Source organism: Cyrtonyx montezumae, unplaced genomic scaffold (assembly GCF_038088225.1).
Source record: "Cyrtonyx montezumae isolate F1298 unplaced genomic scaffold, pur_monq_1.0 scaffold_5, whole genome shotgun sequence".
Taxonomy (NCBI): Eukaryota; Metazoa; Chordata; class Aves; order Galliformes; family Odontophoridae; genus Cyrtonyx; species Cyrtonyx montezumae.
In genome coordinates this window covers 15,555,289-15,567,817 of record NW_027072056.1, presented here as the reverse complement: position 1 = coordinate 15,567,817, position 12,529 = coordinate 15,555,289, and the positions used below count along the sequence as shown (strand labels likewise).

General features: G+C 39.5%; 2 protein-coding genes across 2 annotated transcripts in view; one reads left to right on the top strand and one right to left on the bottom strand.

Annotated features, from left to right (window-relative positions):
• The window catches only part of MCF2L2 (MCF.2 cell line derived transforming sequence-like 2), a 107,126-nt gene that overhangs the window by 62,414 nt on the left and 32,183 nt on the right, over positions 1 to 12,529 (bottom strand). Inside the window, exons 14-15 of the mRNA XM_065748403.1 lie at positions 7,445 to 7,548; positions 5,982 to 6,070 (exon numbers count right to left, since the gene is read on the bottom strand). Coding sequence (XP_065604475.1) covers positions 5,982 to 6,070; positions 7,445 to 7,548 — 193 coding nt within the window. The remainder of the gene's footprint in view (positions 1 to 5,981; positions 6,071 to 7,444; positions 7,549 to 12,529) is intronic.
• B3GNT5 (UDP-GlcNAc:betaGal beta-1,3-N-acetylglucosaminyltransferase 5) lies at positions 449 to 1,982 on the top strand. The gene has a single exon (XM_065748402.1). The coding sequence runs from the start codon at positions 762 to 764 to the stop codon at positions 1,884 to 1,886; it is 1,125 nt and encodes a 374-aa protein (XP_065604474.1). The 5' UTR covers positions 449 to 761; the 3' UTR covers positions 1,887 to 1,982.

Genomic DNA, 12,529 nt, shown 5'->3' with positions numbered 1-12,529 from the left:
CGCGGCAGGCGCGCACCTTCCCGCCCCGCCCTCAGCGCGGCCCCGCCCTTCTCGGCGGCCGTGAGGGGCGCGGTGGGACTGCGCTGGGGCGGCTGTCGGGTGGAAGGAAGGCGGCCCCGCTCGGCTCCGGGGGCTTCGTCGCAAGGGAAGGTGCGGGGGGTGAGGGCCGCTCCGCGGCTGCGGCCGTTGGCGTCGCGGCCACCCGCGCCCGGGAGCCGTTACCGCGGCTGGGCGGGCTTCGCTCTTTTACGGGCTGCCCGAGACGCCCTGTGGGCTTGGGCGGCGTGCGGCTTGCCTTCCAGCTTAAAGGATTTGAGCGAGAAGTAGTCATCAGGTGGGTTTTCCTGCCCCGGGTTCTCCTTCGCTACCTCCCCCGGCTCCGCCCTGACGAGTTAATAGCATCTCGCTAACGCTTCTCTCCCTCCTCTTCTTAGGGTTTGTCTGGAGGAAATCAGCACGTGAGATCGTCTCATTGGAACTGTAGTGCTCGCTTCAAGATGCCACAAAGGGAAGAACTCATCTGCAAGTGTTGTCTTTCAAAACTGTCTGCTCTCCTCCAGTACAAGAAGAATGTTTTCCAGAAAGATGACTTGTGAAATCTGTGTGGGAAGCTGGAGTTACTGTAGTGAGTGAAAGGCATCATGCCTATCCTGAACGGCTGAAGGGCTGACACTGCTCTCAAACTACAAGCACTCTTTATAAACAGAACAAAAATAACTCTGATCCTGAACAGGAAAAAGAATTACAGGAACTGCATCAGAATGTTTGTTAGTCCCAGAAGAGTCAGAAAATGCCAGTTCTTGCAGATATTTGCCACTTGCTTCATACTATGTGTCATGATTTTTTGGGGACCATTTGATAATCGCTTTGTAAGCCATATGAAGTCCTATTCATACAGATACCTCGTGAACAGCTACAATTTTGTGAATGAAAGCCTGTCCATCAGCAGGGACAATTTGGACAGAGTAGCAAGCTACCAGTACTTGATGAACCACAGAGAGAAATGTCAGCAGCAGGATGTCCTCCTCCTGTTGTTTGTGAAGTCTTCTCCTGAAAACCGTCATCGAAGGGATGCAATTCGACAGACTTGGGGTAATGAGAAATATGTTCGTTCTAAACTTAATGCCAACATTAAAACTCTTTTTGCTTTGGGACAACCAACAGATGAAATGTGGCAAAGAGACCTTTATCTGGAAGACCAGAAATACAGCGATTTGATTCAGCAGGACTTCCTGGATACTTTTCACAACCTTACTACTAAATTACTCCTACAGTTCAGCTGGGTAAATGCCTACTGTCCTCATGCCAGGTTTATTATGTCTGCAGATGATGATATATTTATCCATATGCCGAATCTTGTTGCTTATCTCCAAAATCTAGCACGGATGGGTGTTCAGGATCTCTGGATTGGCCGTGTCCACCGCGGATCCCCTCCCGTAAGAGATAAGACTAGCAAATACTACGTTCCATATGAGATGTACCAGTGGCCCTCTTATCCTGACTACACAGCAGGAGCTGCGTATGTAATATCAAGTGACGTAGCAGCTAAAGTATATGAGGCTTCATTGACTCTCAATACGAGTCTTTATATAGATGATGTCTTCATGGGCCTCTGTGCCAACAAAATGGGAATTGTACCACAGTCTCACGCCTTTTTTTCTGGGGAAGGAAAGGCTCCGTATCATCCCTGCATTTACAACAGAATGATGACATCTCACGGACATGTGGATGACCTTCACTATCTCTGGCAGCAGGCCACAGATCCCAAAGTTAAAAAGCTTTCCTCTGGGCTCTGGAGTAGAATGTACTGCAGAATAGTTAATATTATGCTTCTCTGTAAACTGTACTATGAGAACACATATCCTTGTTCAGCTGCATTTTCTTAATACTTGAATATCTGTGTTGAAGATCCACTGAGCCAAAACAGAGCAACAACTTTTTTTGCTGTTTATTCAAAATATAAATAAATGTGAATAGCTGGGGTGGGGTTGGGAGGGTGGGATAGGAAATGAAGCAGGGGAGTGCGAGGATGGTGCCAAGTTCTGTTCAGAAACTGTTATTGGAATAGCTCTCCTATTGTACCACAACTTTCTACACTGTAGCCTGTTTTTATTACTATTATTTTTTAACACTCTTCACAGGATGAGAGTTTCAATTATATGATCGTTAATGAGCTATAATGGACTTCTAGACTTTGAAATGGTTGGTGAAAATGTCACTTATTTTGAATTTGTTAGTAAATCCTAAAGGTTTATTTTCTTTTTAAAAAGGTAAGGTATATGATTAAAAAACAAGTACAACATCAGAATGAAGTAGACCTTTCAAAACAAGAGGAAGGTAGAACTTCTGACTCAATGTGGTAGTTGAAGCCAATGTAAACTAGCTACAGATATTCAGTATTTTTGAATGCTCAATGGAAAGTATGCCTGGACCTGCACAGCTGACGAACAGCACAGGAAGAGTAGACCTGATACAGTCTTTTCCTCAAAGTCCCCTCAATCTCTGAAGTAAGGGAAACAGTGAGTGCCCTCTGACTTGCTTCTAAGTAGCAAAAGAGCTCCCCCGTAGGAGTGAAGTGGAAAGGATGAATATCTAGTATTTGTGTAAAAGCTCCATCTTCTGAAAATGTTAGCTGTATATTTAAACAATCCAATCTTTAATAAGCTGGCTTTAGGCAAGTGCATTTAAGACTGGTTTTCTTCTAACAGTGCTTCTGTTTTCTCTTGTTCGTGGTCCCAAAGGTGAAAAAAAGCAAGTGAAAGCCATAGCCCTGTTCCTTGAGAATGTTTATAGCGAATTTGAAGTGGTTAGTGATTTTAAAGAGTGAAGTTTCATATTTAGCATTTATTAAATAAGGAGAATGTTTTCTGCACAAAGGTTTGATGTCATGGTGAAGGGTTAGGGAGATGGTGACCACAGAAACTCAATACACAAAATCAAAATCACTAAAACGTTTCTTCTGAAGTCTTTTCCTGAAGAAATAAGATTCTTCAGATTGTCAGAGTACTCTTTGTCCCCAAAACCCTGTCTCTTGGGTAGAGCTAAATGTTAACATCCCATGCAAAAAGAACTTAATGCCTGTGCATTGTAAATCTAGGTGGTGCTGAAACTCAGGCCATTGAGTCATATCGTGGTGCCTTCTAAATCCTGTAAAAACAAACTTCTAAGATGTCTGCAGTCTTTTCTTGTATAACTTATTAATGGTGTCTTTACAGGCTCTCAGGATGGGTAGTTTGGTTGCCAAGTGCTAGGCCTGTGGTAGCTCTCCCTGGAGTATATAGAGGCTATGCAAGGTCCAGTCAGACATTGTGAACTGATTTAATACTGGAACAAGTTATAGTGTAGGTAGCATCATAAAACTACTTCTGAAAGGTTGAATGAGTCAAGTTTATCGGCACAGCAGTAACACGCAGCCCAAAAGCTTGCAGTGTAGCAACTATCTGTCACAGTCTTATGATCAGCAGATCCCGTACTGTCTAAGAAGCAATGCTGCTTGCTTTCTGAGATGTCTAAAGCTGGCCTTTTCTCCTCTGCCTGAAGTTTCTTGCTGCTGTGTGGAGAAGTGAAGTATTTAATCTGTTTTCTAACTTCAGAACAGTTGTGTGTGGCATGGCAGTTTTAAGCTGTAAATGGTAAACTGTTCAAATCATTGCTGCTGTTCTACGAGCTGTGCTGTGGTTTTAATGATTTAAATAGCTAATGGTATAGGCTAGCACAGATAAAAAGCAGCAGTGAACTTGCTGACTGTTCTTGAAACTGCCATTTCAGATGGATGTTAGGTAGCTACTAGATTTCAGTGAATATATAACTTCACAAATGATTTTCCAAGAGGAAAATAATTCTAACTGGACAAAATGCTAGAGATGTATAGAGCATAAACAACTCATTTGTTAAAGTAATTGGACTGCCACAGCTGTACTCTAGAAAAACAAATGTAGTTAATGTTCTTGCCTAAACAAACTGATTATAATCGGAGGAATGATTTTTGTTTGTTTGCTTTTGTTTTGTTTTGTTTTTGAAGAAAACAAGACAAACCTAGATCCATAACCTGCTGGCTCTGTGTGAGTGCGGGGGGGAATGCACACAGGACACAGTGTTCAGTACTTGAAGGAAAGATTCTTCCTCAGGTCGCGGACCACTTGAGGGCCGTTTAAATCAATAAGGTGCACAGTAAAATGTCACAGCTGGAAATGCTACCCCATTCATTTCAGGGGAAAGAGGGTCTTGAAATTTATATACAGCCAAAGTCTTAGTAGAAGACTACAATTTTTCTAGCATAACTATTGCGTTAGGATTTGTTTTCACTCATACAAGCAAAGTTGAAGTTATAAGTATCTTGAACTTCTAAAGTGACCTAGGTGACACCTAAAACACTACTTCAGTGTAGCTTGCTGTTATTTGAAACTCACTTTTGACTGTTGAAATATGTTGTTTTGTTGCTAATTTAAATGTTGTTTGGGTTGTTTCTTAAAAGGGCCTTGGTGTTTGTAGTTTGCATTTTCTTTTGCTGAAGTGAAAAAGGAAGCTGCTTATGAATAAAAAGTATGAATGCACTTCTTTCAGGAAAAAAAAAAACACACAAAAAAAAACCCAAAACACCAACAACAAACAACTTCTTTTCTGGTTCTAAGCATCATTTGTTCTCCTTTAACTAGAACCTCTTCTAGTAATCATCTTGGTGCTCCAATGCAGGGCCGTCAGGTTTTACTTCGACAAGTAAAACTATCAGCCTGAATGGTCATGCCTCATTAAGAGTTTAAGAGTTTGACATTGTTGCACAGAGTTTAATGCTACAATTGTTTTTACCTGTTTGATCTGCATCTATTTCCATTTGGTATTACTAGTTTTTATACAAAGTATTCAATATTTATTCTTAAATTTTGCTCTGTACCACAAAAAGACAATTGTTTTGTAAAATTTGATTGGAATAAACAGACTTGTTTTTCTTCTTTTTTTAGATAAAGAGATTTGAAATTTCTTGTTGCTTTCTTTGTAACTGACAAGCGTGGCTCTGATGCTTAGCTGCTGCTCTGAGGACATGAGGAAGTGTCCTCCTGGGGCTGCTGTGTGGGTTTTTTGGGGCTGTGTTTTTTTCCTGTTCGACCTTACACTAAACCTTTAAACCTTTTATGGAACAAAAGGTGAAATGGATGCTCCTAAGAAAGGAGATAGTGTAACAATTTGTTTAGTAGGTTTGTGAATCTAAAACTGCAGGGAAAACTACAAAATATTAGAAGCTTGGCCTATTGTTAACGTGAGCTTGCACGTTCATGCCTTTTCTTTAGACAAGCATTACCCCTAGAGAGGTGATTTGAAATAGAACTTGTTTTGGTAGACAACACATTCTGTACCTTCTGAGAACTAGTTGATAGTTTGGTGAGCAGTGGCAGTCATAATTTTTATATGAAAGTAAACATGCTGTAAGTTCAGATAGCAGTGAGTTTCATTTTTGTATGCATCAGATTTGTACAGTATTACGAGCTAGTGCTCTCTCGTATCAAAGAACTTAAGTGTATACCTGTGTGAAACAGAGGCATAATGTAAGTAAAAATTATCTCAATTACACTGAAGAAAACAAAGGAAATTGAATCAGCAGGGGTTTGGTTTGCAGACTTGTTGCAGGATTTGGTTTGTTGTTTTTTTTTTTCAAATTCTATTTCTTTGGCCTAGAGATATTACAGTTTTAGTTGAACTGCACTTGCTTGATGCTACTTGCAAAACTAAATAACTGAAGCACTGGTATTTTAAATGGCACTGGTATTTTAAATTTTAATAATTTAATAATTAATCTTTCCCAACAGTTACTAGAAAATGAGACTACAGGATAATCACTTGAATTAAAAAAAAAATGCCTCTCAGAGGTATACAGTCAAATGAGTTCTTTTGAACATAATGAGATGATCTTTAACAATTGGTAAATGGTATCTGCAAGGCTTAGCCCAACGACTTAGTCACATAAGCACTGAATTGTGCTGCCTTACCTCCTCCTCGTCGACAGGTTCTCATCGCTTTCACTCATAACCAAGACTCTGCTAGATCCCCCTTGACTCGCCTCGTGCATCACTTCAATCTGAGCAAGAAGTATGTGCAATGCAGAAATACTTAGTTACTGATACTTTTATTTAGAGAATTTTAATTGTTTACAAGAATAAAACTGCATTGTTGCCAATGTAATACAGAAGCAGTATAGCGAGTCACTCGATAAGTTAAAATAATTTGCTTAGATGTGCAAGTTATAAATCAAAAGTAACTTTTGTCTTTTTTTCCAGTTCTATTGGCATTGGAGGCATCCTTAACTCCATGCAAAGTTATCTGTGGGTTCTTCCAGTATAAAAAGTGAATTTATCTCCTTAGGTATATAATCATAGGCATAAAGGTCTGTTCCTTAGACTCTGAAATACTGTTGGTTTTTTTTCTGCCTGAAGCCAACAATTAAGACATTATTTTTAACGTTTTTTGAACAGTGCCAAGCAGAGAAGTCTGGGAAATCCTCGTGCCTCTGAGAAATTTGTCATATTGATAACAGGATTATATAAGACAGCACAGAACCTCAAATGCTCAGCACTGTGCATGTGTGCAAATGCTGCTCCCATGCTGTGATGGACTGGAGCTTTGCATACCATTTTAATACATATTAATCTACTTCCTTATCCAGTCTTTACAGCGTTGGCACATTTCAAGTGTGTTCCAGGCAGATTTTAAGCAGGTTTTCTCTTCTTTTACCTGTAGCTTTAGAACTAAGTGCTATCTGAGCTTGCTCAAAGGCAGAATATTTTCATACAGAGAAACAAATCAAATGGTGAGCTGGCAGATAATCTAAACTCCACTGCAATCTTTGAGTTCTTAAGCATTTGAAGAGTTGCTTCTGGAAGTTAATAGTGCCCTATATTTATTCCATATAGCTAAATTATTTACATAATTTGATGATGATAGATTCTATCAATAAACTATTATAGCAATCAACAATATAGCAATGGAAGAGAAGGAGAGAGTGGAAAAATTTGTACTGTAGTCTTGGAAAGTAGATTTTAAACATGAATAAATACATCATATTTTTGTAAATTCCTGATAGCATGAGAAGAATGTAACTGAGTAGAATTTCAGTTTTGGAAGCCAAATAGTTCATGTGCTATAAGGAGGGAGGGGCACTGTAGATACACTTTCAACGTATAGTCATTGAACATTCACTCCAATTTGCCCTCTTCATCCATTATTACTATTTAAGTAAGTGTAATCTGTTTTTCATACAAATGTGAGCTGAAATCTTATTGCTGGCATCAGAGTAACTTTAAAACTGCAATATGAAGTGTAAAAAAATGCAGAGAATTAATTTATACTAGTTTTTAAAATAGGAAAAAAGATTTACAAATATATAAACGTACATTTAGATTGTTTTGAATTTCTCTTGCGGTACAGAATGCCCTCAGAACTCAGAGACTCCTACCTTAAGTCCACCTTTAGTCTTCTTAATGCTTTTCTTTTTTGATAACTCTGCCTCAGAGACGGACTTTGGAGGACAAGTGATTTCTGCAGACCTCCTGTTGGTAGCTGAAGGAGTCAAAAGGAAAATAACATTAGAAACTTGTGCTAAAAGTGAAATCCTACTTTCTAATAAAAGCAGTAAGCAACGTTCCTTTCACTTCGTTGACAACTGGCATCTGGCTTAGAGAAGGGAATTGTAGTGGAGAAGGAGCAGGGAACAGACTGTGTTTTTTGGTGCTCCACTGCGCCTCAGATTGACATGTACAGCTCGATGCTGTAACGACTGCTATGGTTTTGCTTCCTCCTTGGCAGCCACCCTAAATGTAGCACAAATACGTTTTAGCTGACTGTATCAAGGATCGGATAATGTTCATTCTGATAGCAAACTGCGAGCTTAAAAACTACTTGGTTGGTTTTGCAAAGCACATTTTTGTTTTGGTGATAGTTTGATAAAGTCAAACTATCAAGGACTGTTTCCCATACAGTTTCACGATATGAGCAAGCCTGAAAAGAGTAAATATGCAAATGTTCAGCAAGTCGCTCTGATTGTGTATGCACTGACAATGAATCTGAGGAAATGATTTCAGGCTGTGCTCTGTCGTGTCAGGTTTGTTTGGCCTAGCAGGCTCTGAAAATTTGTTGACAGCAAGTCATCCAATGCTACTAGAAAATCATCCTTAACAAATTAACCTCTCATCCTGAGACTGCTAACCAAGGAAAAGTGTTAGAATGAACTAGGAGTGTATTTTCTATTTCTTAAATAGAAAATAATTTCTCAGTTCCAGCTTGTACCTTTAGTTGTACTAAACTGATAGTAAGTGCACAATGTGTGCTGTGTAAGTACAGGGCAAATGGTGCTCCCTTCTTGGCTGCTGAATCAATAAGGCAAGCGTGCACAGCCCGGTACAAACACATACGTATACCAGGTGGAATGATGGAAGTAGCTGGGTCAAGCAGCAAAGAATCAGAAACGCTGCAATTCTGAGATAAAGTCTTCTTGGTTTTGTCTGGGAAAAGAGTAACAACTTTCCCAGAAATGAAAGCTGGTGTTTTCAAATGCATCTAGTAACATTTTGGTCATGAAATTGGGCTATAACAGCTTTCTCTGGGAGACTGTGGAGCGCTATTAAAAAGATGCTTCTTGGTCCAACAAATTACTCAGGACAGTCTTCAAGCTTGGTCTTGGCTTCATCAGTATGACATTTCAAAAGGAAGAATGCAGAAAGAGATCAAATGTAACCACTTGTATTTTAGGGGAGGCAATTTGATTCGGGCTGTCACAGCAAACATACCCTCTTTTAATTTGACCCAGAAATGAAGACAGGAAGCAATCTGGATTTGGTTATGCATCAGAGTATTTTTACATTATCATCCGGTCTCTATCCAGAGAGTGCTTCATGTCATTTGGGATAATTTAGAAAGGAACAGCCCGAATAGCAGCCAGTTATTATCGCACTGATTTTTGCAGAACCAGAAATGTTTAATGAGGGAAATTCCCTTCTAAAATTCGGTTCAGTTGCCTGTTTCAAGGTCAGAGAAAGCTGAACAGTAAAGTGCACAGCCACCTACTGGGAGAACAAAGGCACGGGAACAAGGGAGAACAATCTGTGCACAATCTAAGCTCCGCATGTTGTCAAGATGTTTTCATTCTATTGCTTTACTGTACTCCCCTGGCTGTTAGGTTAAAAAATCTAATTTTGAACTGGGTAATATTTTAAATTATTTGATACTGCTTTAAAAGTAAATATTGTTCAAGAGCATTGTACATAGAATTAATTTTTTATTGCAAGGCTATTTACAATAATACAGAGTTTAGGTCTATTGCTTTCATTCACCTGGTGGACCACTCTGCTTCTCCTATGGGGCTATTGATACTGCTTACTTGCTTTTTATGAAAAAATTGCAACATAAACATGGAATCACTGTTCCTATTAGAGCAAATGCAACTCATCAGGTAGCAAGAGACACAAATCATAGTCAAGGGTTGTGACAGGCAGACAACACTTCTTAGATGTTCAAAGCTCTCTCATGTAAGTACTGTGCTTTAAATCCAGGCTGTGAGAATGTCCCAGTCACATGCTTCCCCATTGTTATCTTCTGCGGGAGAGTTTGTGCATTCTCACTGAGATTCTCTGAGAACTGCATTCTCACCCACAGCAGAATCAAAGTCCTTCAGCAGGAGCAGTCATGGAAATGACTAGTGTGCTAAACTGTTCATAGGGGCTTGCAGCATGTGATGTCCCACACAAATGATTTCCTAGTTCTTTTCTATGCTGGGGACAAAACAGCATGCTAAGGCAACTGAAAAAATACCAAAGCACCTAAGATTCATCATCAAATGGCCTGATACAGAGACTATTTTCCATTCTTAGGCAATATAATTTCTGCTTTAGCAACACTGCTGTTGATCCTCTTGAAAATCTGCCCATCTAAGAAGCGAGTGAGGCCCCCTGCAAGTGGAATATTGTTCTGTAAGGAGATGCACTGCTCTGTTTCCTCAGACTTGGCCAAATGTGATAGCTGCCTTACAGCCAGAAAACGGAAAGCATCTTTTCTATTATTGAAATATCTTAAACTACAGAATGGTTTCCCAAGAATCTTTAACAAAAATCACATTCATCATCTTTTCTGAGTCAGCTAATCCTCTCTGCTGCTTCACTTCCCCTGTACCCATCCCCAGACTCTTGAAAGATATTCTCCTTTAATCCCCTATCCAGATGTTATTACTTAGTGTTACGCATTAGTGACTGTGAGGAATGCTGGAAGGGATCCAATGCGCAGTCACACACATTTAAATGGGGTGGAACCAGTTTAGTTTTTATTATTTAAAGGAATGAAAAGCTTCCAGCTGTGTTCCCTCCATATGAATTTCATGTTCCAAGTTGGCCTTCTAATACACCTATAAGAGTGAGTCATGGACTCTGCACGTGAGATGTGCTGCAAATGATATTCTTTCCTTAATGAGCTAAAAGAAATTGACTTATCTGCTCCTGTACTTAACATTTATGCTGCACAAAAGAAATCCCTAGGTGAATATTCTATAGCATTTAGAAAAGATGCTAGAAGTAAAGCAACATATGCAACCCTGATTTTGCCCTTTTTCTGCTAAGGCATCTTGGTCCAACCACAGATGAGTATGTTGCACACGTAGTTCCTTCTCTCCCTAAGGATCCTTGCCTCATTCAGGGTATAGAATCAAAACACTGAATTGAGCCTTGGTATTCCAATTTATCTGTATTTTTCAGTGGGGGCCCAGAGCTTTACTATCCATGCAGAATATCAGTCTCTGCTCTGAATATATATATACATATATATTTTTAATAGCCCTTTTTACAATTCATGTGCTTCACAAAAATCCACTAAGCTGTTTTCACAACTTTCTCAGAGATAACAGGCTTTTATCAGCTACACTAAGATCTGAGTGCTGTAGCTAAAGATCAAGGAGATAAGACCAATCTGGAATACCAACTCAATATTTTTAAAATGAAACCTTCAAAGATTCTATGCTGCTTAATATATATGTTCAGGAGCATATGCCCTGACCAGCAATTCTGATTTCAGTTTTTTAACTGTCCTTTCAATGTAGACTTTTTTATGTAGTGGCACTAGTTAGTAAAATGTGGTAGTTTTGTTTTTACTAAGTGAACACCCACATGAGTTTTTAATGGGGTTGGAACCTTCACACTGCACCAGCTTCTCTCTCTCATGTCGGCAAGAAAGCAGAAAATGGTCACAAATGAAAAAAATAAAACCCACAGTGATAGTTTTTGTTTCTCTCCTTTGCTCTCCCCTAGGTATGTGACTGTAAGTACTGACAGAAAGCAGGAACACGCTGCTGTGTTGCTCACAGGGAGAAAGGGAGGCGGTGACGGCCCTGCATTAAGAAGAGCTTAAGTTGCTACAAGGAGATACTCTGAGGAAACAAGCAGGCAGGAGGAGAAGAAACATTTTCTGTCTCTGGGTGCCATCATTTTTTGCTGACAACAAAGGAAATGAGCTGAACTGTAGAAAGTTCATCCATAATGAACACATATGAGCTGAGAAGTTTTTTCCAAGTGTATAAAACTGCCAAATCCAAACGCTGCAACAAAATCAACTGGCACTGCAATGTTTCAGCTTTGGCCACAAAGGTAACTAAAACAGTGGAGTTTTTAGCCTTCTTCACTGAGATAGCTGAACCATTTCTATTGAATTTTACCATGAAAATGTCTGGCTGAATAAGAGCCTTTAGGAAAATTTCATTCCAAAGAAATGAAAATTGGAGGAATTAAAAGTGAATGAAAATAGAGAAATGCTAAATACAGTCAACGTTAATAATTTATATTATTTAATCATAGTCTCATAGCTAAAGCTAGCCCCAAGTCCAATTGGTACAGACCATTTTCAGTTGTTGAGCACCTTCATTCCAGTACTGAATAGGCCTGTGGCTGCAAAATTCACAAGTTCATTTGTGAATCCAAAATGAGATGAATTTAAAGTTTTGCCTCAGAATTTCCAGACCCACAGAAAAGCACTGGGGATGATCTGCGATGAGGTGGAGTTTAGAGCGCAGCTCTGAACTGCCTTTCTGTGGATCTTTGTTAAGCTAAGACTACCAACAGTCCCCAGAGAACATTAGGGCATTTCTATAAGAAATTGTCACAGTTGTTTCCCTGATAGAAGTTTGTCCTTTCTCTCATATCAGCTCTGCCTGTGTCACCACGCATGCACAGGTAAAATGATGTGTGCCAGTTATATTGACAGAATATTTCATGCTTAAGCATTCATACCTGTTAAGATTTTTTTCCATTAACACACTGAACTGGGTTGAATTTTCCCTCCCACTCCTTGTTAGGGAAACTGGGAGTCAGCAAGTAAAAACAAAACAAAATCTATTCTAGAATGAATATAACTTCTTTCCTTTCAAAGACAACTATTGCAGTTCTGCTGTGGTATTGTTACATCTGCTGCCTGGGGACAAAAGCCTCTTTTTCATGCTTTCTATTTCTGTTGACCACATTTTATTGTCTTTGCCTGCCATTCTATTTACTAAGCCTACGAACATGGT

What these genes read in the sequence shown, in the direction of transcription:
- B3GNT5 (XM_065748402.1), top strand. Translation starts at nt 762, where the DNA reads ATGTTTGTTAGTCCCAGAAGAGTCAGAAAATGCCAGTTCTTGCAGATA.